Consider the following 26107-nt stretch of genomic DNA (forward strand, 5'->3'; position numbering starts at 1 on the left):
AATATTGTGTATAACAAAGAAAGAAACGAGCCCTTAAAATTTCCACTTCTTTCCTTCAGTGATAAAAGAACTGTATGCGAGGGTGTAACAACAGCGGCGACACTGTATTACGATATTTTGGAGGGCGCGTACAGTTGGGGTTCTGATACCTCACTGTGTGCGTGTGCCTAAGAAAGAGAGAGAGACACTTTGTGGCGAGAGGTTTTAACCCTTTCATTCTCTGGCTTCGGCAATGGGCAACAAATGGAGTAAGTAAATTCAACTGAACATAATTTCCAGTCTTCCGATATTGCAATTACGCGTAAGACACAAATACAATGCATGTACACTGCATCAAGCATTTCTTTTATGCATTTTTCTTCATATCAAACTAGGCGCACCGCCAGTTTTGAGTGCTGTGGTGAACCGTAGAGATATATTGCAACATCGGACAAATGTACCCAATGTAAAATCCTCCCTCACACCAAGCAGATGCCATAGAACCATTATTTTAGAAATCTGCAAATATTTTGCTATACTGAATTTTCGCATTTGAGCACCCATATTAACCCTTTCAGCCCTGGATTTTTTATTTTGGTTGGGGGCTTTTTTTGTGCGTTTTCCTAATAGTTATGACCTCAGAAGACAACTAAAAATTGAGCAAGTGGTGCAAGTAATAATGGATTTACAGACATGACATCAAATTAGGTCATCAGGGCTCAGCAGTTAAGAGAAAAATGGCATCTTTTTCCCTGCTATTCACTAGAGTACACAAAATGTGAACCACGCCTCATTTTTCAGTGTGATACTCAAACAGCTTCGGCACGTCGGCCCCAAAATAGCGCTTACCCGCCTCAGCCGACTCGCCTCGGCGTCACCCATGACTTCGGTCAACCTTTTTCTTCTTTGAGGCTCCCAGCTCCGCAAGCATGTCACCATTTTGGTGTCAATTGCAGTGGGGATCACTGAAGAAGTACTCCTCCAAGAAGGGGCAATTTTGGTTTCATTTCAGAGGTGCTAGGGAAAATGTGTGATGGTGTCAATTGACACCGCCAGGGCCGAAAGGGTTAAAGAATTTATTCATGCTATCAGAATTTCTAGCTACAGCAGCAATTTTTTTTCTTTGATGCAGTCTTATAAAGCACAAGTTAACAAATTGGCAAGTGCTTGAACTGGCGTAAAATTAAATGCACACTTGAATTCTCACAGCACTCTACATCTTGTTTTTCTGCCATTGGTCTGATAATACTGTCTCACAGGACAATGATGGTCCTACACTCGGACCACAAAATAAACTGAGTAGCGCAGTTCTGATGAACTCGCGTGGCATTGCTTTCAACACACAAGGGGAACGAACTTTCAAATAACAGCCAGGTTGTCCTCTCAATTCATCACAGTGCACACTCTCATGGCGCGTGAATCATCTTTATTTCTGGGGTAATAAATTACAAAACTTCCAGTAACAAACAAATTCTTTAATGGCTGGTTATATAATCTTTAATAAAGCCCACTTTTCTGTTTATAGAGCAGTGAAAAGCTCGTGCATGTGGAGTGCACAATGCAACGTCAAGCAACACTATATTACCCGCTTGTGCAGCTAACCCGAGACTTGTTTTTTTCAAGCTCTCCTGCACATGTGTTCACAGTGTCCCGTTTCCTGCAGCATCCAACATTTCACGTAAATGACACGTGCGCACATACACACTAGGTGTGTGCAGAATACAGTGCGGTCAAACCAGTGAACACTCCAAATTCAGCAGGTTTTTCGTGTTCCTCACAAGAAAAGAAAAAGAATGTACAGCTCCAAGAGGAGTACTGTGCTTTGAGCACCATGAAGAACCACGTATTGGAATGTGAGGTCAGCACCCTGTTGTCCTGGCAATCACGCAATGGCCTTTGCTTCAGGCAAGAAGGTCTCCCAATACTTGATCAGCTGTAACAGAAAAACAAAAAAGTGTCACTCGCACATACCTACTTCTGAGGTTCTCAATGGGCACTTCAGAGGTTCTTTCATCGTTTCATCATGTTGGCTATTTGCACCTGCTTTCTAGTGAAAACAATGCTCTTTCGGTCAGCACGCTTTCTTTAGGATGGCTCCGCGCTCTGTTGTACTTCTTTCATCTGTTGCTTTCGTGTAGCGAGTTCCCTTGCTATACATATATGCAGACAGGAACTATTGTTCATTTTACAACACCTATGAAGAAAACCTGGCACTTCGTGTGTGTTACCTCCAAAGAAACCTGACATTGAATGGGTCAAAGCAAATGCCATCACAACGAGCTTTTCTAATATTTTAGAAAAATAATTTACTGATGCTGCTCAAGAAATGAAAGTTCGACTTTTGGAGCAAGGAACCAGACACAAAAGCAAGAGTGAAAAAGAGTTCCACAGTCACGCTCCTCCACACAAGGCCATGAGAGCTTCACAGCAGCCTCGTTCAATTTCATCAGGACAATGTGCTACGCTAGAAAAACAACTCCCAAAAGCTTAACAGAACATGCTGATTGGCTCGTTAGTTGACACTTGCAGGTTTGAGAAGGGCTCAACCTTGGACAAGACAGCAAAGCCCACTTCACCGTTTCATTTGTTGCCAGAGAAGGGCACAAATCAAGCAGCAGTGCCATTAAGACGCAAGTTCCCACCTGTTGTTGGGTGTCGAGGAGGAACTCAAAGTAGCGTACAACTGAGTTGCGGAAGTCGGCGATGCGGTTGAGCTCGAAGCGGTCCATCTCGGTGCGGATCACACGTGACACGTTGTCAAACTCCTCCTGCCCACGCTCCACCTTGGCTTCCCACTCCAGCACCTCTTGGCGTGCCTGGGGAATCTTCTCGCTTTTGGCTGCCAGTTCAAGCTTGGCCTTGGCCTCCCGCTTGCGGGCTAGCATCTGCTGCGCGTGCTGCCATGTCTGGTACACCTGGAACAGATGGTGCACCAGTTACAGCATCATTGGCATGCCCTGTTTGTAGAGTTAACCACAGCTTCCCCTAAGTGAGACGAGAGTTACAGCTGTTATGACGTAATAAACTAATGAAACATACATTAGCACATCACACACATTTCCTTTGTCTCTCCACTGTGTTTAAAGGAGGCCTCCTGCTGAGCAAGTTGGTTCAAGCTAGTTGCAACACAGAACAAATACATCACACTTGGATACCTGTAACAGAACTGAGCAGGCAATAACGCATTTGTAAATGTCACATCGCATTATTGTGACTGCTATTCTAGTGCTAAACCTTGTGCTAAGATAGGAACTGCACATTGATAAATGTGCACAGTAGGATAAATTAATGTTCTATATTTTTCAATGCAATAGGCTTGGCTAGCCATATAAGTAATGAAAGAAGCCAATCCTGAGTTCTACTGTTGTGATGAAGAAAAGTGCTAGTTAAGGACTGAACACTAGCCTGTGAACTTGTGCCTAGCAAAACAAAACAGCACTCACAGTATGACAACAACGAGTACAATCATAAGCTTTCAAAATGTGATCTGTAGATCAAGCATATTGACGATTTATATATACTACTAGACTTGTTGCACATTCCTGTGAAATCTGCTCACGTACATTGTAGAATATACTACACCATATTCTCGTCACATGTGTGATATGATTGCAATTACAGTCATGATCCTCTCGCTATAGAAGTCTTACACATTTTGTGTCACAGGGACGCACACCAATTGTGGAGGATCAACCAAAAAGACGCACATGTTGAATTGCCCACGAGTATGGTAATGCAAATATATAAAACTTTGGAATGTCGATAAGCTCACTGAACACCATGTTCTATTCCATTTAGAAAAAGCTTGACTTTGAGAGTTCCCATCTAAAATGCATGGAAATAGAAATAGTTTTTCTTTGTCAAATTTTACATAGAATTTGATGAAATCTGTTGTATGTAAAGGAGAGAGTTAAAAAAGATTGGCTGGAAAGTGGCTGTTTTACGTAAGCAGTAAATTCTTAAATAAAGATTGCTGAAAGTCCCAATACCTCACAAAATTAAACTATTAACTTTATAAATATGTAGTTAAGCAATGAAAAATGATGTCACATTTCTGTAAGCCGCACTTTATGATGCACCTTAGCCAGACAAAATTGATGTATTGCGTGCACTACAGTCACGTCAAATGCACACAAAATTTTTATGAAGCTCTTGTAAAACTTCCAACTGCACATAAGCCGTAAATTATTTTAACCAGTTTGTAAATTTTAGATGCTCTAATACAGGGGTCAGCAACCTGCGGCCCACAGGGCAGTATTATGTGGCGATGCAACTCGGCCATGCTACTCTGACCCCCGCCTCAAAAGGTTGCCGACCCCTGCTTTAACAGCTGCAGTTTACAGAACCGAGCTATCTGTTTTAGTTGCATGTTTACGGACATGTAAACTTCGTGCTTAATTTTTTTGCAAGCTTATTTTCGCAAGCTGTTGCAGGCCCAAAGTCGAAATCGTGCTTCCTACTATTACTTGACCTTAATTTTAAGGGTGTGCGAATAGTGAAATTTCATCTCGAATCGAATGGTGCCAAATAGTGGCCAAAAATATCGAATACTGAATAAAAAGATTTGATTGAAAACTAAAAGAAAAAAAAAAGTAATGAAATGAAATGTCACTACACTATGGCGATGGCGTGGTGACAGCTTTATTACGCGCTGGTTCGGGAGGGGGGGGGGTATTTCTTTCAGCTTTTATGGGCGTGCAGGCATGTTGATAGATGAGCCATCATTCCAGTCAGCAGTTGCACTCTTATAGCACCCTAACGGCTAACAGAGGGCAGTACGGTAGCTAGTTTTGTTGTTCCCCTGTGATCGTGCGATATGGCTTCTCTGACAACGGTGATGTTGTGCTGCAGCGTCATTGAGTGCTCTGGGCCCAAAATTCTTCGGGTGCCCGTTTTCAATGCGCCCCGGAATGACGCGAGTTTCTCTATGAATGGTGCGGTGCGGCAGTGGCGACAGCACAATGTGAACAAATTTTCACATGTGATGTCAATTACCGAAGGTCTCGTGGGCCAAAGTCGGGACCTTTTGTGGCACTTGCGGGACCTTTCGTGGCACTTGCGGCATACGCAACTGAAATACGCAATAAGTCCATGCCTTTGTTTTGGAAGCGATGTTGTGAAGGGTTTGACAGTTGTCTTATGCGTTTTTTTTTTTGTGCGGAAATGACATAAGTAACTTTAAAATAAACTATGCGTTCGCTTTTGAATCAGGATGTCGGTGAAAGTTTTAACGAAATGCCTACTGTAACGACGTTAGCGTTAGTTTTAGCCACCACACCCTAACCAAGTTGCACCATTGGCCTTTGTCGCCTTCTAGATATTCATCCTGTCGAATTATTGTAAAGTCTAATCGAATTATTCCGATTAGGAATTATTAGATTCGGATTCGAAACTTGAGCATTCGCACACCCTTACTTAATTTGATTTCTCAAATGCAAGAAATTACATTAATATTCTTCCACGTTTTGTCTCTTAAAAGAATTTATGTGCTTTGCATGTGTTTGAATGGGTGGTAGAGTTGCCCCAGCTCCAAGAGTTGTCTAAAAATGTTGTTTGTGCATTTTACACGCCTCCGAATAAGCACTATTGGAGTCGGAACAAAAATTAAAGCTTTGTCATAAGAGGTTAGTGTGCTTCAAAAATGGCTATGAGCCAACGATACCTATGCAACCTTTATTTTGCAATTTACCTTTTGGTTATGCAAAACAGAATTTCACACAGGCTCTCTTCTTGGTTGGTTTGTAGGATTTAACATGCAAAAGCGAATCGGGCTATGAGGGACGTCGTATAATTTCAACCACATGGGGTTTTGTAACATTTTGCTGCCATCGAAACGTGACCGCTACAATCAAACTCGTGTATTTTGGGTCAGCAGCCAAGCACCGTAACCTCTGATCCACCATGGCAGCTACAGCCTCTATTCTGTCAAAACATTGTGTTGTATGTATTACAAAGCCTACTCAGGCAAATTCCTTGCTTAACAAACTCTGATCCAGCTTGGATCTTACCTTGAACTTTTGTCTTGTTTGAAGGCCTATGCAAGTACACAGACCAACAAACAATAGACAACATGAAAGACCTGGGCGAAGAGGAAAGAAGGCTTCTTCATTTGGATAGGCTGATGATGACGACTTGCCTTTACTCTCTGGTGGAAGACATCCTTGATCGCCCCAACCAGGGACAAGTAATCCTTGACCAGCTCCGCCAGACAGTAAAAGTCGTGGTTGGCCTGGCGCCCTTGCAGCTGCTCCACCCGCTCACCGACTTCGGCCAGCTTGGACAGCGCACGCGATAGGCCTGTGTGCTCTTCACAGTTGCCCAGCATGGCTGCACTCTTGGCAAATGCACCCGTGCTCTGTGACAGCTCTGCATATCAATGCACAGCGAGTCGTCATAAAGTTTCAATGACCTAAAACTTGTTGTAAACAAAGAAGTCTACCTACGATAAAAAGAAGTTGACTAAATTTTACACATGGTTACAATCTTGCAAACTGCCATGTCCTTCTATAAATATAGGGCAAACTGAATAAGAGGCCTAAAACCACACAGTTAACCATTACATAGTCTTAATGTGAGAGCATTACATGGCTCAATCCGGGACGCCACCATCAGGATGCTGTGGCAGGAAAATGGCAAAGAAATTACGTCATCTTCGTCTCACTAAAGTGGCCGCGGTGAGGATTTGATCCTCTGCCCTACAGATACTGCTCCGTAGCCAAGTGCACTGCACCACCATCGCACTGCATTGCACAACAAAGGATGCATGATCATAATTCTACTGTGCATTTTCTTTAATGCAATGTTGAATTGCACCACAAATGTCTAAGGACTATAGCAGTAGCATATGTACTACTCTGAAACTAATTATAAGAGAAAATCACAATGGTGAAAACCAAAAACAAAACAAAACAAAGCACTACCTCGGCGTTGCTGCACCATGTTTTCCACACTGGCGTGCAACCGCTTCAGTTGAATGTCAAGGTTGTCAATCTGCTGTTGCTTTTCCTCAAACCACTGTGAATGAGACACAAACATTTAACAGTAAGTCATATTTCTTCTCAAGAAGCTCATCCGGTGCCATTAGAAAAGGAAAAGGAGAGCATACAAACAAAAAAGTGAACAAGTGGCATAACACACATGCTCGTATGCCACACCAGAACTGATACGTTTGGAAAAGCACTGTAGACCCAAGGCAGTTGAGCAAGCAATTGCGCATGAGAATTTTAGGAGTGCATTCAGGAATGGGCAACATTTATTATATACTGTTCTGGTTGTGGTCCATAGCTACGAGGGACAGGAAATCTGAGGACCCAACTGAAACGCTTGCAAGTGGCTAATTTCAACCAAGCCGAAAGCTAGCTGAACCGTTCTGCAAGAACCAAGGGACACATTCAGAGTTCCTATTCTGTGCCTTTTTCAGCACTGTAATGACTAAAAGAGACTGTATACATAGACATCAGGCAGAAATATTGAACCTACGAGAAGAAGTGACATTCCTAACATGAGCATATATATGTACGTGTACAGTATATGGTACAGATAAGGACAGAAATGGCACAAATGAAAGACACTTGAGGTTCCCTAGAGCCCTTTGGCACTGCTTGTGTCTAGTACAGGCAGAGTGAGAATGAAATAATCATTAACAAAACAAAAAGAATCGCATAGTTAGTGGCAGAGTTATGTGTTCCAATGCTTAAATGAAACAACTAAACAGGACAGCTTTCATGCACTTTTCTAGAGCAGCAACTACAGTAGAACCCCGCTGATACGTTTTTGAAGGGACCGTAGGAAATAAACGTAAGAGACGGGAAACGTGAGAGCCGAAAAACAGGAAAAACGGCAAAATATTTAGTGGTACAGAATTTTATTTCAATTCTTACGAGCAGCACGAAAATTGGCGCGCTCAGCCGCGATCTAGTCGATGGATAGAAACGCGGAGCTTAGGACGGCCTTATCCACAGAAATGTAATCAACGTATGTGATTTTTTTAACACCAACAGCTGTAGGCATGAAAAAACTAAGCACACGCAATCACGACCGGCGCGGCGAGTCCGACCGCGAACCGCACGCACGACCATGCGAGCTCCAACCGAACTCCTCCCGTTCTCCGACAAATAACGATGATGATGAGTCTACGCCAACGCGATGGCAGAAGTGAATGCCAATCTCGAAGGCCTTGCTTTCGCAAGCAATTACGTCATACACGCCATGTTTGTGCAATGCAAATCTCAGAGGCTATGCTTTTGTCAATAGTAAATTCCAATCTCGAAGGCCTTGCTTTCGCGAGCAGTTACGTCATAGACGCCATCTTTGCAATTTGAATCTCGAAGGCCATGCTTTTGTTTGCATCAATTGAAAGATTCTGTTGCTTGCGCCTCTCATGCGGCTAATATTACGGTCAAACAAGGCCAAGCTGCGTGAAAATGCGCCATGGCCGCTCTCTTTGGTAGTCACTCGGTCGGCTCCGGGCGCACTTCGCGACGTATCATACGGGAACGGTCCGACAGTTACGACGTAACAGCGGGGTTCCCAATACATTGTATCCTATGGGAGCTATGCCGGGACCGGCGGAAAACGACGTAACAGCCGGGAAAACGCAGCAGTGAGGAACGTAACAGCGGGGTTCTACTGTAGTAGCCTCTTCGGTGCTTTCAAAACGCCACCAATGTGCGAGCAAACGTACATGGCTAAAGTTGGCTGCAGAGCAATGGGAAGTTGCCACAAATACGGAAGTTATCTCCAGTAGCCAGTTAATTGACTAAGCACTGTTCTACGTATACGCCAGTCTCTACGACTGCACCAGTCTGTGCATATTCATTCCATTTACAGCACCGTACTTCGCAAGAACTTATGCCATGTGTCATAGGCAGTCACTAAGGCAGCTTTCTGTACACCACTAAAAAAAATCTTGAAGTCAAGAAAATGATAGAAAAAGCATCCTTCAAAAGAAAAAGAGGCAAACAGACCTCGAAACATATACAAATGTGCAGGCGGTATAGTGCAAGAACGTAGTACAAAAGACAACTGAAAAATAACGTGCTGGCATATTTGTGCACTTTGAAATGGGTTATTTCTTTTACCTGGACAGCAAATGAAGGCTCGGCCAGCAAGACCTGGCAGCATTGAAAAAGGCAACAAGACGCCTGGTACAGACACAAGAGTGGACAGAGGCAGGAGATTCCAAGGAGCACAAATATCTAGAGTTCTGGCTCCAATATTTATTTTTAAAAAGATAAAGCTGCAACTGCAAAATCGTGGAGTCCATTTCATAAACTGAGAATGTGCACCAGGTGCTTAATTAGCTGGTTTTACATAGCAGATTTAGATAAAGGCGATACAACGCAGAATTCAGCTGTGAAAGTGTGTCACACACTAACTACGCAGTCTTCAACTGCTGCCACAATACACTTCCTTTCCGTAAAACCTGTATCAGTATGGATCAAGCAATGCAAAGCAAAGATTATGAAGCATGTTTGACTTCAATAATTCTATGTGTACTCAAATGTTTTACATTGATAACAAGTCTAAAATGCAGTACGTATAAGATCTTTCAATGACAAACTGTCCATGTGACTGGGCTATAGCCCCAAAACAATATGTCCGAGACAGTTTATACTATTTACTGCTGCATACAGTTTATACTGCCTAGACAGTCTAGGATAGCTATAGTTTGTAACCTGAATGTTCTTGATTAGACAGGTTTGTTCCATCTTAAAGGGGCCATGAACCAACAACCACCTGGTTGAATGTGGCAGAGATCATATTCACCACAGCTTTCACAGTGTGAATTCAAACATGCTCAGAGTCCACTAATTTTAGTTTAACTAATGTACCATCGGATGAAATGAAAATGTCTTGTTAAAATTATCAGCGTTTGAAATGTCAGGATGTCACTATGTTTGGCTAGCACTTATGAAAAGCTGAAGTAAAAAGCAAGATTGCACCATCAATGTTATATATATTACATAATTTTTCTCACCCTCTGGCTATGGCAGCCTTCACATAAAATAAGGTCAGAGGCATGAGCCGTAGCAACAAGTTTCTGACGCATGCATCTCGTCTGCTAATGTAAAGAAAGTTCTGAAAGCTAGCCCCATATTGTTTACAAGAGAACTAAACTTACTGCAGAAAGCATGAAACAGATTCAAAAGAAAAGCACAAGCAAATTATTACTGATACAAGGCTTGCATGTATGTAACAGAAGCTGTTTATAATTAACACACCTTAGAAGCCTGGGCGCAACCATGTAAAATGCTAAATATGTACTAGTTCAAAGTGGTGTGATAGTGCTTATTACACTGCACACAATTACAGTATACATAAAAAATTTGTACATGAACTTGCACACAAGGTGGGGTATATATATAAAAATTTACGTAAGCATTGTGTTCTCCAAATACACAGTTTTGTTTTTGGTGCCTTGCACATGCCAAGGTGGCGGGCTGTTGATTAGTATAAAAGTGTCTTGTGCATATAATGCTAATGCACTGCTCCACAAGTTCCATGCAAGTTAGGAGTAATTTATTTTTCAATCATTCTTTAACCGGCTGTTAAATATTCGTGATACACAGCACTGCTTCACATGACTCGCTACATCTTGCCTGTGTATATGTGCACACTCCTATTAAAAAGGCCAAACATGTTAGTACCAAACTGAACTATCTCCACGATGGGCCCACGTCATCAAGGCAGACGCGCTGATTTTTCAGGGAGCTAGCCACACAGTGCTTATGCATAGAAAGTGCACAGTATAAAACTACCATACCGGGTCTGCCTCGTCCATCTTGGTGGTGATCTTCGATACGGAGTCTCCCATGCGTGAGATGAGCCGGAACATGCCAGCTCCACTTAAAGATGACGTGTTGGTGGCTCGAGGCAGTTCTGTTTCCAGCTCCAGGAACTCTCTGAAATCTGGATCGACTCTGAGCGAAGGGTGCGCAGCTGTTCGTTGCAAGAAACGCTCCAATGCGGCCCTTCGACGCTCTACAAAGTCTTCTGAAGTGACCTGCTCATCTTTTGACATCTTGATCTTGGTCATACCTAATAAGTACAAAGAAAAGCAATGAAGTGTGCAACCGAGCTGGGATAAAGCAGTAAACATCGACTGCCAGTAATAGCACGCAAACTACACAGGTGCCACTTGCAAATTCTAAAGTGGGCTAGGATAAACACTGGTCTGCTTATTGCACTGTTTGCTCGCCTAAATAAGTTTGACACCGTGCTTGCATATGGCAAACAATTTACAAGCATGAAGAACTCACACAAAAAAAATAAGACAATTCTTCAGAGTTTCCAGAAGTACTCAGATATACCTTAGACCTTGTGGAGCAGAAGCTTCTCACACTTAAAATAATGATAAATGTGAAGGTTAGAAGACATTTTTACCATACTTAAATTTGATAATAAAGTCGCCCCAAAATACTGAACTTGTGTGTCATTGATGGGACAGAACAGAATGTGGCAACAAGAACAATAAATGAGTGTTGTGCATTGTTCTTCAGGCTTTCCTCTGCGCGGCACTTTGCAGCAATCATGGAAATGAAGAGAACTGATTTATTGTGACATCATGAAGTATCCATACCCTAAGAACTTTGTAGTGACAAAGCAAGTGGTATACATAGAATTTTTGTCCTAGGTTGAGAGCATATGCTTCATTTACCAAAAAAATGAAAAATCTGAAATGTCATTTGAGCACTATGGCACATACTTCACTTCAACAGCTTTAGGCAATTAGCAAGCTGGAAGGCTTGTGAGCGCAACAGACCAGAACGTTCCCCCACACACTGACCTTACATAACTTCAGCCTTTTCCCACTACCTGTCGATGCATGTTGAAACGTACACCATGAAGCGAGTGCAACACTGAAGTGCGCCTGTACAGATTATTTAAATAATAAATTCTTCAGCAAGGAATATTTGTGCAGCAAAGAAGGCACTGTATCTGATTCACTACCCAGTCACTGAACAATACAATGATACACAAAATGTAGTCGCTTTCTCTACTGGATAGCAAGCACACTAACTGTAGATGATTGGATCCACACCTAAACCACAAGAGATTTGGTAATCTAGCCTCAGCTAAGATTTGGTCATCTAGCCTTCATAAACAAGCAGTGGGGTCTAAGCACACCAGATACATGCACGTTTCAGTTTTCCACTGTGCTTGAACTCACCTAGAACACTCTTTTCAGGAGCAGGTGGGACGATGCGCCCCATGTGCAAATGCTTCTCCACCAGCTTTTCGTGCAAGCCAAGAAAGTCACTGAAGCGCCGGTTCACTGAAAACTGGGTCTTGCGGTAGTATGGTGCATTTGTCCGTGTCACCACTCGATAGGTGACGTAGGCTGCCATGCCCTCGCCCACTTTCTGTGGCTCCCGCACGCTGATCTCCACAAACTCCTCCCCCTCGGAGGCCTTCAGCTGCTGTGGATGCACGAGGAGAAGCAATGTCGATTGGCAAGTACCTCAATGCAAGAACTGATGCATGTACAATGGCTTCTAACCCTTTGTGCTCTATAGTAACATAACCCAATCATATCAGCTTCACATTCCTACTATGAAAGCAGTCAACACTGCTCTTAAAGAGCATGGGTAACTACCATATCCAAAAACGGTGATGTACACTGGTTTGCTTGACGCACTGTTTGCTTATTTGAATATACCAAACACTGTGCTTGCTTATACCACACAATTCATAAGCATGAGAACCTGCCTGTAACATGTGCATGCATGTGTTAATGTTTTCTTTCAGTTACTAAGTCATCTGTACGATCATAAAGGCTCATTTTGATGAAATTTCTCTTTGTATATGTAAATTAGAGTACCTTTCGACTTATATAAGAAACACAAATTTAACAACAGCACAAATTTAACAACAACACAAATTTAACAACAGCACGCTCCTCGCGCTCAGAGTCCGCGCTCTGTCTTGACTGTCGCCGTTGTGCTTCGTCGACTAGTGCCGTCAATAAACGCCTTTATAATTTGGTGGAGAGTGCTGCGCCGTCCAACCAGCTTCGGTCCGTTCGATGCCCCTGGCGCTTCGATCCCGTACCGTGCCCTCTACCATGCCTCAAGACGCCGCCCAGCAAACGCTTCCCCCTGCACCGACACCATGCTCCGGTTCCCCCCGCATCCGCGACCCTCCTATATTCACCGGCGCGGATGGCACTGACGTGGAGGACTGGCTCGCGATATACGAGCGCGTGAGCGTACCCAACAAATGGGACGAGGCAGGAAAGCTGAGCAACCTGGTTTTCTACCTCGCGGGTGTGGCCAGCCTGTGGTACAACAACCATGCAACCGATTTCCTCACGTGGTCCGATTTCAAGACCGCCATCATCAACGTGTTTGGCCGACCTGCCGTACGTAAACTGCAAGCCGAACAGCGTTTACGTGAACGAGCTCAGCAGACCGGCGAGTCGTTTACCAGCTACATCGAAGACGTCCTCGACTTGTGCAAGAAGGCCGACGTAACCATGTCCGAGTCTGACAAGATCCGACACGTTATGAAAGGCATCGACGACGATGCCTTCACCATGCTGCTCGCCAAGAACCCTCGTACTGTGACAGAGGTGATCACGCTCTGTCAAAGCTACGAGGAGCTGCGCCGGCAGCGGTTGCTGACCCGTCGACCTCCATCACGCGACGCCGACCTCGCTGGCTTGTCGGCCATTTCTGATCACTCGGGCTTGCTCGCCGAGGTCAAGTCTTTTGTACGCGAGGAAATTGCCCGCCAGCTTTCTCTACTGACCTTGCCTCAGTCGCAGCATGTTGAACAGCCGTCGACCACATTGCTGCCTCCCTTACGCCGCGCTATTCAACAGGAAATCGCGGAGGTCATGCCGGAATACCACCAGCCACCTCCGGCGCTTGCGCCACTCAGTTACGCGCAAGTTGTAGCCAGGCCACCCCCAGCGATCCCTGTGTCTGCCCCACATCCTTACGCCGAAGTCGTCGCCAGACCACAGGCCTTCCAGGCGAGTGTGCCGGCTGCGTACGCCGACGTCATTCCTAGGCCACGACTGCAGCCCACCATGCAGTCCTATCAGCCGCCGCCCCGTCCACCGCGTCTTGGGCCATGGATGGGACCCACCCCGGCGAACCGATGGCGCACTTCCGACAACCGCCCCATCTGCTTTGCGTGCGGTTGCGCCGGTCACGTCGCCCGCTATTGCAATCGCGTGCAGTCGCCTCCAGTCGCCTCAACCATGCCAACCCAGTCGAGCCGCCCGTATTACGATTCACCGCAGCCTATGTCACCGCCATCTCGCCCAGCGCCCTCTACCCGCCGTTCACCGTCACCACGACGCCGCTCACTGTCCCCGATGCGGCCACGTCTGGTCCCACGCGACCAGGAAAACTAGTCGTCGCAGTCCACGAGGCAAGGGCTGCGACGCGATCGAACTGTGAAAGCCCTCAGCGAAGCCCATCGAACGTGATAGACGTGTTTGTAGACGGTGTTCGTGCATCTGCCCTTATCGACACTGGAGCCGCTGTATCCGTTATGGACGCAAAGCTTAGCCGAATACTGCGCAAAGTGACGACGCCACTTCCCGGGCTCTCCCTCCGTACAGCCAGCGCCCAACGTATTCACCCTACAGCGGTGTGCACAGCCCGCGTCATGATTAAGGACGCTATGTACGCCGTCGAACTGATCATAATTCCTGCCTGCTCTCACGACGTCATCCTCGGATGGGATTTTCTCTCCCGCCACGATGCCGTCATTCATTGCGCACCAGCCGAAATAGAGCTGTCACCATTCTCTAATTTGACGCCGGAAGACAGTCCATCGGCTGCGAGCAAGGTACTCGTCAAAGACGACATCAAATTGCCTGCAAACTCGTCAACGGCGGTGTCCGTCTACTGCGCCAGTCTATCCGACACCGTTGCACTCCTCTCGCCATATGACCGTATTTGCACGAGGAAAGGCTTGCTGGTGCCTTTCGCGACCGTTCAAATCACTCAGGGAAGCACCTCTATTTTTGTAATCAACCCCTCCCCGTACAGTGTTACGTTGGTGCGAGGGGAATGTCTCGGCAGCGTGGAACCCCTCGAAGACGCACAAGTTATGGACGAACCCGATGACACGCACGGCCGCAGTTCCAGTACGCTCAGTGCTGTTTCGATGTCTGGTTCATCACCCGCTGACGTGTTTGGTTCCACCATAGCTGACAACCTTACGCAGGTCCAGCGTTTCCAGCTTCTGGACCTGTTGGAAGAATTTCGCTCTTCTTTCGATGTCGCTCAAACGCCTCTCGGCCGCACCTCGGCCGTTACGCACGGCATCGATACTGGCGCCCACCTGCCACTGCGGCAACGTCCATATCGCGTATCTCCCACAGAACGCCGTGTAATCACCGAGCAAGTCGACGACATGCTTCGACGCGATGTTATTCGACCCTCCAACAGCCCCTGGGCGTCTCCTGTCGTTCTTGTTGCGAAGAAGGACGGTTCTGTGCGGTTCTGTGTTGACTACAGACGACTCAACAAGATCACTCGTAAGGACGTGTATCCACTGCCGCGAATAGACGATGCGATTGACAGCCTGCAAGGCGCTGAATTCTTTTCATCTCTCGATTTGCGCTCAGGGTACTGGCAAGTACCTATGGCTGACGACGCTCGACCGAAGACCGCCTTTCACGCCCGACGGCCTGTACGAATTCAACGTCATGCCGTTTGGGCTGTGTAATGCGCCCGCCACCTTTGAGCGCATGATGGATACCGTTCTGCGCAACCTGAAATGGCACACGTGCTTGTGCTACCTCGACGACGTCGTCGTTTTTGCTCCGGACTTTTCCACCCATCTTCAACGCCTACGGCATGTTTTGACGCGTTTGAGCGACGCCGGTCTGCAACTGAACCTAAAGAAGTGCCGATTTGCAGCCCGGCAGCTGACAATCCTCGGCTACGTCGTGTCCAAGGACGGAATTCTCCCCGATCCAGGCAAACTTCGCGCCGTGACCGAGTTCCCAAAACCTACGTCCGTCAAAGAACTGCGCAGTTTCGTAGGACTGTGTTCCTACTTTCGGCGCTTCATTCGAAATTTCGCGACTATCATATCGCCTCTGACGAAGCTCCTCGGAAGTAACGGGCCCCTCCATTCATGGTCGTCCGAGTGCGACGACGCTTTCGAAAAGCTCCGCCGTTTGTTGACGTCGCCTCCCATACTACGCCACTACGACCCTACGGCTCCTACAGAGGTACACACAGACGCTAGTGGTGTTGGCCTTGGCGCTGTCCTTGCGCAGCGCAAACCAGGGTTCCCTGAATATGTCGTGGCGTATGCAAGTCGTACGCTTACTAAAGCCGAGGCGAATTACACCGTCACCGAAAAGGAATGCCTGGCGATCATCTGGGCCCTTACGAAATTCCGACCTTATTTGTATGGTCGCCCATTTGATGTGATCACCGACCATCATGCACTATGCTGGTTGTCGTCACTGAAGGATCCCTCAGGTCGCCTCGCCCGCTGGGCACTTCGCCTACAGGACTACGATATCCGCGTGCTGTACCGCAATGGACGCCAGCATGCTGACGCCGACGCACTCTCGCGCTCCCCCTTGCCTGACGACAATACCCATAGCTCAGTGTCTCACAATGCCGTTTCTTCTATCGACATTCACACCATCGCTACTGAACAGCGCAAGGATCACTGGATCGCCTCATTGATAGCCTTGCTGACTGATCCATCGACAACACCATCCACTCGCGCGTTGCGTCGTCAAGCCCACCACTTCGCCGTTCGCGACGACCTCCTCCACCGACGCAATTACGGCGACGGCCGCCAGTGGCTACTCGTAATACCCCGCAGTCTGCGTTCTGACATATGCGAATCGTTCCACTCTGATCCGCAGTGCGCACACTCTGGGGTATCGAAAACCTACCACCGCATTCGCCAACGGTACTTTTGGCGAGGGATGTACCGCTACGTGCAGAAGTTCGTTCGCTCCTGCATCGATTGTCAGCGCCGCAAAACATCAACGCACCTGTCGCCGGCAGTTCTGCAACCTCTGCCTTGCCCTGACCGTCCGTTCGGGCGCGTTGGCATAGACTTGTATGGACCACTTCCTCTAACGTCGGCTGGTAATCGCTGGGCCATCGTCGCTGTTGACTACCTTACGCGATACGCCGAAACTGCCGCCCTCCCAGCGGCTACAGCGCGCGATGTTGCTTCCTTCCTGCTGCACCGATTCATGCTGCGCCACGGTCCACCCCAGGAGCTGCTCAGCGATCGAGGTCGTGTCTTCTTGTCGGAAGTCGTCGAAGCCATCCTGAAAGAGTGCAACGTTGTTCACCGGAAAACTACTGCTTACCACCCGCAGACGAATGGCCTCACCGAACGCTTTAACCGCACGCTCGGCGACATGCTCTCGATGTACGTCGCCGCCGATCACACCAATTGGGATGCCATTCTGCCTTTCGTCACCTACGCCTATAATACCGCCCCTCAGAGCACTACTGGTTTCTCCCCCTTTTTCTTATTGTACGGCAGACACCCGTCGCACACAATCGACACAATCCTTCCATACAAGCCGGATCCGTCTGAGTGTGCGCCTATTTCTGCCACAGCCAGACTTGCTGAGGAGTGTCGGGAGCTTGCCAAGACGTTTACTACGCATGACCAAGAGCGGCAAAAGAGCATTCGCGGTGACAGCACCACTTCTGCGCCCACGTTCCGCCCTGGAGCACTCGTATGGCTCTCAGTCCCTACCACTGCACCTGGCCTCTCTTCCAAACTGCTGCCCAAGTACGACGGCCCCTACCGTGTCGTCGAACGCACATCCCCGGTCAACTACCTGATCGAGCCCATTGAACCATCTTCGGACATGCGCCGTCGAGGGCGCGACATTGTCAACGTGGAGCGCCTGAAGCTCTATCATGACCCGCTCATAGTGACAAGCAGTTAGGTCGCCAGGCGGCTCCCTTTTTCGTACCCGGGGTAATTGTAGCGAAGCGTTGGAAGTCTATGTAATGGGTCGCCCTCTCGGGCGCTCTCTAGTGGGTCGTCCCTTTCTCTGACAGCACGCTCCTCGCGCTCTGTCTTGACTGTCGCCGTTGTGCTTCGTCGACTAGTGCCGTCAATAAACGCCTTTATACATATAATAAATTTAAGACTTGGTTAGTTGTGCTTTATTGTATTGGGGAGCTCCTTGTATATAATAAAAGCAAAAATGTGGGATTTGACATAACATTATGGCAAAGAACATTTTCCTATTATGTGGTTCAAGATATGCATTTTCATAGCAGAAATGTCAAATACAGCCACCAATGCCTCGGGTGTTAAATTATTTGATGTGCGTGATTATTCGGACTTCTCTTTAGTGCCATCACCTATACCCAGAACTAACTGCATATCGGCCAACAAAAACATTCTGCTAGATCGTAAACGAAGAGGCACCTCTTTCTCCTTGACTGGTTTCAGTGTGCTGACGTCTGGGGAGAAAAGCGTGGTGGCCTGCCTTGGGGGATTCGGCTCTGGATTGCTTCGCTGCACTTCGTCCTCAGTCGCTCGGAACTCAAGTTTGGCAGAACCCAGCAGAGGGGTCTGTGTGGGCGGCTCGTCGTCGTCCAGATTCACCTCCACTTCTTCAGGCCCCTCCATTATACCTAAGGAACAGGAAGAACAATGTAAACTTGTGCAATTGCAGCCTCCCAAATTTACCGCAAACACAAATGTAGGTATAGCATGCTCTAGCACGCCTGCCATGAAGGTGCATAACTGGAGATTACTAACAGGGTGACTTAAGCACGATCCAGGATGATAGTGCAGCATGGCAATAACAGTACTGCACACAAACATACCCTTGAGGCAAAGATTTTTGTATGTACCTGGCACTTCAGTTCATTTCAATGCACCAGGATGACCATACAGGCAAAGCAGAAACAATCCATGAACAGTTGGACTTTTATTGTGGGAATTTTTCACAGTTGGAAATTTCACACATTCTGGTTTCGCAGTAACACTAATAGGGAGTTTGCAACTCCCGAGAAGGCTATAGAGTGTCTCAAGTATAATAATGAGCAACGATGCAATATTTATCAAAGTGCAAAGCACAAGCTCCTTGTAATAACACTATGACCATGTGAAACAACATATTGGCCTTTCATAACTTGACACTTGCTTGGAATGCTGCAACATGCAAAGCATGCAGTAAAAGCTGCAATACGATTTGTTGTGTTGTAGGCACGGACACAAAAATTAGTAGTAATTTAAAAAAGGAAGGGTAACCATTTGGCTCGTAGGGTCGCAATTAAGCGATTGCAACAATTAATTTCTAGAGGCACATGGCAAAAGCCTAGTACCTAGGTTGACAATGATACCAAGTAGCTGCAGCTACTAACAACTTTTAATTACCAAATATATTAAAGCATATCCACCTAAGTTGAAGTATTTGCTGTTCGCACATCAGTCATGACGGTACGAGGGGAAAAAAAATTAGTGTCATTCACGGCAAGCGACTTCCAAGGAATACTACTCGCAAATTTTAAATGTGGAAGCTACTACTGCCGCCAGTTTAAAAAGTGTTTGAAGAGGGCATGCCGAAAGGTTAATAAAACAGCGGAATGTAGGGCAAAACTAACGTTGACAACTATATAAACACTGGATGTACCACGATACTTGGCCGGTGGTGATAAAAACGAATTTACACAGGCACTGACCTGAAGTAACAAGTGCGAGTTGTAGACGGGCACGTTAGTGCACATATACAAGTTGATCACAGTAAGTTAACGAGAAGGCTTCTCGTATACCAAGCTAAATGCTTAAGTGGCAAGTCGTCCCTGGGCAGTTAGCGCCGGTTTAGTGAGTATCGAGACGTGCTAACGATAATTCTGGGTCGTCACTCACCTTCCCTCAGATTCTTGTGGTGCTGTAAAAGAAAAAAAAAAAACGAAAAAGGCGATTAAAGCCATGCACATATACGTACGTGTAGGCATCCGTTGGTATTCCGCTGAAGTAAAGTAATCATCTAACATCAACATGCTACGACACGCATGCAAAAAACGTGGAATCGGTTTCAGGAAGAGTGCAGCTAACGTCTCACGAAGGGGCGGTTCTCGGCGACTCCCACCCCTACTATCGCTACCAGTTGGCGGTCGAAATCGGCCCCTAATCTAACGACAAAATAGTGGCATGTGGCGCGAAGGTTCGAGGCGATAGAAAACATAGGCTGGGGCCGTTTCGGTGACGTCCGCATTCACGCAGATACCGCTGCAAAAATAAAACACGAGGTGTGTATGTCCTGGGCATGGTGGAAAAGCCGCAGGCGGTAGCGGCGACGTCACAGCGAAACAAGTGCAAATTCTATCATATTGTCAACATGCACAGCACACGCTGAACAAGAAGGGCGCCTCACAAACGACAAGGGCTTATCAACAGGGAAGCTATCAACATTGGTCAGCAGTGAAAATGAAACCAACGCGTTATATTTACTATGCGCAGTCGACACCACCACCCCTCCCTAGTGGCCGCTCGTCCTGCGTACTATGGACAACGCATTATAGACGAACACACGATAACGCGAGGCTGGATGACGGCATGCAATTTAACGCACCTCAACGGCAGACGTGAACATGTCATCCTCTTCCTTAGAATTTAAGTCGCCTTCGCTGAGTAATGGAGGTGGCTCCTTGAGGTCCGCCATGTCTCACGTCAAGATTCCAATTGCGGCGGCGCTGGCGCTGCACTCGCCGACCTGTTGTAGCTACTAGATCAACTCACACAACTCACCGCGGCGCCACATACCACCCAAAATCGCGCTACCTGTCTTACCACTCCATCAACCCCATGCTCATAACATCAAACTCTATGCATAACATAGCCCCGCTACGGTGGTCTAGTGGTTATGGCACTCGACTACTGACGCGAAGGTCGCGGGATCGAATCCCGGCCGCGGCAGCTGCATTTTCGATGGAGGCGAAAATGTTTGAGGCCCGTGAACTTAGCTTTAGGCGCACGTTAAAAAAACCCAGGTGGTCGAAATTTCCGGAACTCTCCACTACGGTGTCCCTCATAATCATATCGTGGTTTTGGAACGTTACACCCCATATATTATTGTTATCATGCTCATAACATAATCATCATCAGCCGAGAATCGTTTCATTTGTGACAATGCAGATATAAATGCTATTTCAAACTTCCAAGGCAACATATATTTACATAGCTTACAAATGACAAGCTAGTCCAAAAGATGGGCTAGTCTTATTTCTAAACATAAAAACATGAAATCTGCCCACCACTACAATTCTATAAAAACAATTCTGGTACATTACCCTTCATACAGAACTTATTTCGTTTTTGAAACTATATTCAAACGTGAATTTTGCCGATTGCAAAGCTCTACCAGTTGAAGAATGGAGTATTACAAGCATCACATGTGATAATTGAGGAAATAAGTCTAATTAATGCAAGTGATTCATGTCACATTCATTCACACCACACCAACAACACAACTGCTTTTTAAAGGCAAGAAATGGTTTGAATCATTTGACACAAATAAAAGAACCAAATTTTTTACCAAAAATTGAAGAAGACATGAGACAATATTATGTTATAAATAGTTTGTAAGATTTATTTATTTCTTTTAAAACAGCTAACGACGGACTGTCCTGCACCTATTAGTGCTAGGTCACGTGGCTGTACACTGTGCTATTTACACTGAATGCTGTGTTTCACCATCCTTACTTTACAAAAAGAAAAAAAAAAGTCAGATGTAGTTTGTCCGAAACACCTCATAGCACGGTGATAGCAGTTCACAGCGTCACATTTATCACCCAGAAACAGTGCAGTGGCACCGAATGTTGAGCGCATGAGTCCATCAGTCGCGTTAACCATATCAGTCATTTCACACTGTACACAGGTCTGTTTCGATGAGGTCATCGTCTCTGGCACTTTCTGCCTGGCACTATGGCATATTCCTCTCTTTGCTCAGCTGTCAGGTGACTGTGATGTGTACATATTTATAAAAGGGAGAAAGGACTTGGATGAAGCTCTTTCAATGTTTCAGTCACTGTCTGATGTAACAAGGGCTGTTTTCTTCTTTTTGCGTGGTGGCTTGGGCTTGGCCGCTTCTTCATCCTAGAAAAGCAATAGAGGCCACAAAGTGATGAAAATTTCATTTGAGATTGCCTCTAAATCATATCAAGAAGGCAGCCATTTATGAATGCGCCAGTATGACATGATGTATTGCCAACAACCTCGCCATGATAAGCATCTTCAAACTACCTGTTCAGCTGCCACTTTAGATTAGACAATTTTTCGGTTCTAAATTGGCAGGTTGTTCAGTTAGAATGAAATAAATGTGATATCCTGCATACTATGACCTTAACAGATGGGTGTTAATCACTGTGTCAGTTAATGTCACTTATCTTGACCAGCTGCCACTTTAGATCAGACAATTTTTCTGTTCTAAATTGGCAGGTTGTTCAGTTAGAATGAAGTAAATGTTATATCTTGAATACTATGACCTTAACAGACATTACAGAAGGTGTGTTTATAAAATTTGAAGCCCTAAAACATCAGCAAGAAAATGTGCAAAGTACCTGAGTAAATAGTACAGCATACTGAAGTGCACACATGTAAACTACCGTATATTGCCGATTATAAGTCGATGTTTTTTTCATAAAATGACCTTCCAAAGTTCGGGGGTCGACCTACAATCGGAGTCGACCTATACGCGGAATCGTAAAGTCGACTTATCTGTGGGGTCCGACGAAAGGTCATCGTCCTCGGAATTCCTGCTATTCGACGCATCGATAACATCATCCGCAGAGGCAGCGGAGTCGCGGCAACAGCTATCTCCCAATGTGCGTGCACCGCTTCCGGAGCCAGACATTTTTGCGATCTGCCACGACGATCGCAAAACTATGGCGAAACCATAGCGGAACCACGCGAGGCGAAACTACGGAGCGCCTTTAAAAATCACCGCCGCGCGGCATTAATGTGAACTGCTTGGGAAACACGGTCTCGAAAGCAGCAATTAAAACCTTTGATAGAGGGCGAACGATGCTCTATGAATAAAGAGGAATTTATCTTGCGATGCACCCTGCAGTTTTGTTTTCATACAATAGAAACGATTCGTTGACAAACCATCGGCGTTCCACAGAAAAGCTGGCAGCGCCGTGTGGGCTGTCAACACTTCGCAGGGAACTAAACCACATGACCAGTCACATGCGCCCACAAGCGTCTTTGCGTCTTTTTGCACTCACGCCTGTCTGCCATTTCTGCATTTCGCTTCGCTTGCGAGCAGTGGTGTGCGCGATTTGCGACACTGCCAAACAGACACCAAGATGCCACCGCTACGCCAGCAACAGTACAGCGCTGCTTTCAAGAGGCAAGCAATCCTCTACGCAGAGTCGGAAAGCAATGCTGAAGCAGGGCGCAAGTTTGATGTGTCGGAAAAGTGCATGAGAGAATGGAGAAAACAAAGGACCAAGATCTTCGCGTGCGCTGCTACACGCCGTTCCTTTCGCGGACCGAAATCTGGATGATACCCTGCTGCTGAGGAGGCGCGCTTCTTTGAGTGAAGTGGCGCAATGGGTCAACAATGCCTGGTATGGAGTGCCAACCGACATGGTCCGTGCGGCGTTTTCCATGTGCGGCATCTCAGTACCACCAGCACTCGTTCCGACGGCGAGCAGCAGCAGTGGCTCACACGATGGCAATGACTATGATTGCGTCCTTCTCTCAAGCGACGACAAGTCGTAAGCAATGTTTCACGGGCAAATAAATGTTTCTTTGTGTCACTCCCTCTTCTGAAAAACTTATTGGTGAGCTATGGCCGCAGCATGAGGCTGTGTTCAGAGTCAACTTTTTTTCCCCTAGAAGGGGTTGCAAGTTGGGGGGTCGACTTATAATCGGCAATATACAGTATATCTTTTTTTGTTTGAACTGCTACGTTTAAATTCAATGTCACTTACCTATTGTTTTAACCCACCCTTTGTGCTATACCCATTCATTTGGAAGGGTGTTTCAAATAATAAAATGAAATGAAATGAGATCAAATAGAACTAGCTAGTGTACTAGAGTGTCGGCGTTTGTGGTGTCCTGACTTCTTTCTTGTGTCCGTGTTTGCACGCTCTGTCTTTTTAGAATGAATAAAGTGTCAACAATGTATTTGTGGCTTGAATGCTGAGTGTGAATCAACAGGCCTGAGATGCCTTTATAAATTACAGTCAACTGCCGATTTTTCGGACGCCCGATTTTCCGGACATGCTCGAAAATTCGGACGCTTTCGCGGCACCGTCACCAGCCCCATAGACGTCAATGTATTAGAACGTCCAAAATTTCGGACGCTGAAGCTATTCCGCGTCCGATTTTTCGGACTTTCTGCCCAAATTGCAGGTCCGAAAGGCATTATTTGAAGCCCCCACCTCTGCCGCGTCTATTATCTCGTAGGTTTGAACCAGCGCTTTCGCGAGTCGAGCTGTTCGAGACAGTAGCAGAGTCCGAAAGTCAGCTTTGCCGCAATGCCGAAGCGTTATGGGGTGAAGCAGACGAGAAATTCAAAGGGGCCGCGTTCGCGGAGCCCTACAGCGATGTTACGGATAAGCAGCAGAAATGCACAGAGGCGTGATGACGGCAGTTGGCAAACGCGCCAGTACGGCTTAATCGCTGACAACCCTTACGATAAGCATCTTTAGTTAACTGCTCGGTAGTGCACGTGGCCTAGCGCAGTTGCATGTGTACTGCATGCATTTAATAGGCGAGAACCCAAATGCGCCGTGCCGCCATTCCTGCTGCCTCTTTGTGCGAGACCGCTAAGTGCGCCACGTAGAGGCGTTGCCTTCACGGACGAAACCAGCTCGCCATTGCCCCGCCCGTGTGCGGTCAGGAACTAATTGCGCATCACGAACCCTTTCATGATAAATGCGTGCTTGCGATACAGCAACAGTAAAGTGACGGCGTCAGCTTATTTGGCGATGTGCTGCACACAACTAGAAACGATCGGCTTCACACGGCAGCAAATGCTGCGTATCGGCGGCGATTCGGCGATGTGTGTGTGCATATTTACATGCGCACACGCATCGGGAAAAGCCGGACGAGTGTCCACTCTTCCGCCACAGTCTTTGTGTTCCGCGTCATTGTTTACAAACGCTTCATGCGAGATAGCCGTAATCTATTCCGCACTTTGCTGTTATCAGCGGCGCTGATCACGAGATGCAAAGGTGGCGGTTGGCACGTACGTAGTTAAGCGGGGTTCGCGGAAGGTACCGAATGTATTTGCGAGAGCCTGGGCACGCACCAAAATGCCTAATAATTGCACTGGGAGGCATTAAAGCTATTTCGGACGTGGCTGTGGCGATTTGACCACTTGAGCAGAATAAAAAAGCATGAATTTGTCTTTTTCGGACTGCCCAATTTTTCGGACGATTTCGCGGTCCCTAGGGAGTCCGAAAAATCGGCAGTTGACTGTAAGTAAAACCTGTCTATTAATACAAAACTACTTGAAACATAGGGGAGATATATAGATTTTATTTATAGGAAAGGCAGAAAGATTACTAGAGTGATGACTGATGGTAAGAAGACGAAAAAAAGAGTTTCTTGAACAAACCTGGACATACTGGCACAGTTTTGTGCAGGCCTTCAAATTCAGCTCACCCACTGCAAACACAAAGGTGAAACTTACTTCACTGCTGTCAGTGCTAGAGTCAGAGTCTGCCAGAACGGGCTTCACTCTCGAAGCGGCTGCCTTCTGTGAGGAAGAGGAACTAGCATTGCTAGCCTTTCCCCCTCGAGTCCCTCTCGATGATGAACTTTTGGAAGGCGGAGGTGGAGCTTTGATTTCTTCCGCGTCATCCGCCAAAGCGAAAAGGTCACTGTACCTGAAATTGATGAGGGCACAATACAGTACAAAAGTTAGATACAGATCATTCACAAAAACTTGCTCTTCCACAGGGCAGCGCCAAGGTTTTGTAATCTCTTATAGCTGCACTGTACTTGTCCTTAATTAACTAGTAAGTGGTACAGAATATATACTGAGAAGCCATAAACACTTACAACTGATAAAACAAATGTTAGTTTACACCATGGATATTTTGCTTACTACACCAGTTTCTCTTCTACTCATTGCTCCCAATTTTACATGGTGACAATGAGAGCAGAGACTGCAAAATCACTCATCTTTAGT

General features: G+C 46.4%; 2 protein-coding genes across 3 annotated transcripts in view; both read right to left on the reverse strand.

Annotated features, from left to right (window-relative positions):
* Nucleotides 1-1388: 1388 nt before the first annotated feature.
* LOC119388086 (sorting nexin-2) lies at nt 1389-20675 on the reverse strand. 2 transcript variants are annotated; one of them, XM_037655712.2, is made up of 9 exons: nt 20534-20675; nt 19828-19849; nt 18379-18587; nt 12152-12398; nt 10745-11019; nt 6900-6993; nt 6116-6345; nt 2622-2894; nt 1389-1912 (listed from the first exon to the last, which is right to left on the reverse strand). In XM_037655712.2, the coding sequence occupies exons 1-9, from the start codon at nt 20621-20623 to the stop codon at nt 1862-1864; spliced, it is 1491 nt and encodes a 496-aa protein (XP_037511640.1). In that variant the 5' UTR covers nt 20624-20675; the 3' UTR covers nt 1389-1861. The 2 variants fall into 2 exon arrangements, with proteins under 2 accessions (XP_037511640.1, XP_037511639.1); XM_037655711.2 differs by having other exon boundaries at nt 12152-12401.
* Nucleotides 20676-21550: 875 nt separating this feature from the next.
* The window catches only part of LOC119388087 (integrator complex subunit 3), a 34943-nt gene continuing 30386 nt past the window's right edge, over nt 21551-26107 (reverse strand). Inside the window, exons 28-29 of the mRNA XM_037655715.2 lie at nt 25607-25802; nt 21551-22056 (exon numbers count right to left, since the gene is read on the reverse strand). Coding sequence (XP_037511643.1) covers nt 21982-22056; nt 25607-25802 — 271 coding nt within the window. The 3' untranslated portion in view covers nt 21551-21981. The remainder of the gene's footprint in view (nt 22057-25606; nt 25803-26107) is intronic.

This window comes from Rhipicephalus sanguineus, chromosome 3 (assembly GCF_013339695.2).
Source record: "Rhipicephalus sanguineus isolate Rsan-2018 chromosome 3, BIME_Rsan_1.4, whole genome shotgun sequence".
In the NCBI taxonomy this organism is placed as follows: Eukaryota; Metazoa; Arthropoda; class Arachnida; order Ixodida; family Ixodidae; genus Rhipicephalus; species Rhipicephalus sanguineus.

What these genes read in the sequence shown, in the direction of transcription:
- LOC119388086 (XM_037655711.2), bottom strand. Translation starts at nt 20,623, where the DNA reads ATGGCGGACCTCAAGGAGCCACCTCCATTACTCAGCGAAGGCGACTTA. An exon ending in TGTTCACGTCTGCCGTTGAG is followed by an intron (nt 19,850 to 20,533) that starts GTGCGTTAAATT and finishes TTTCTTTTACAG; the next exon opens with CACCACAAGAATCTGAGGGA. An exon ending in CCACAAGAATCTGAGGGAAG is followed by an intron (nt 18,588 to 19,827) that starts GTGAGTGACGAC and finishes CCTGTTCCTTAG; the next exon opens with GTATAATGGAGGGGCCTGAA.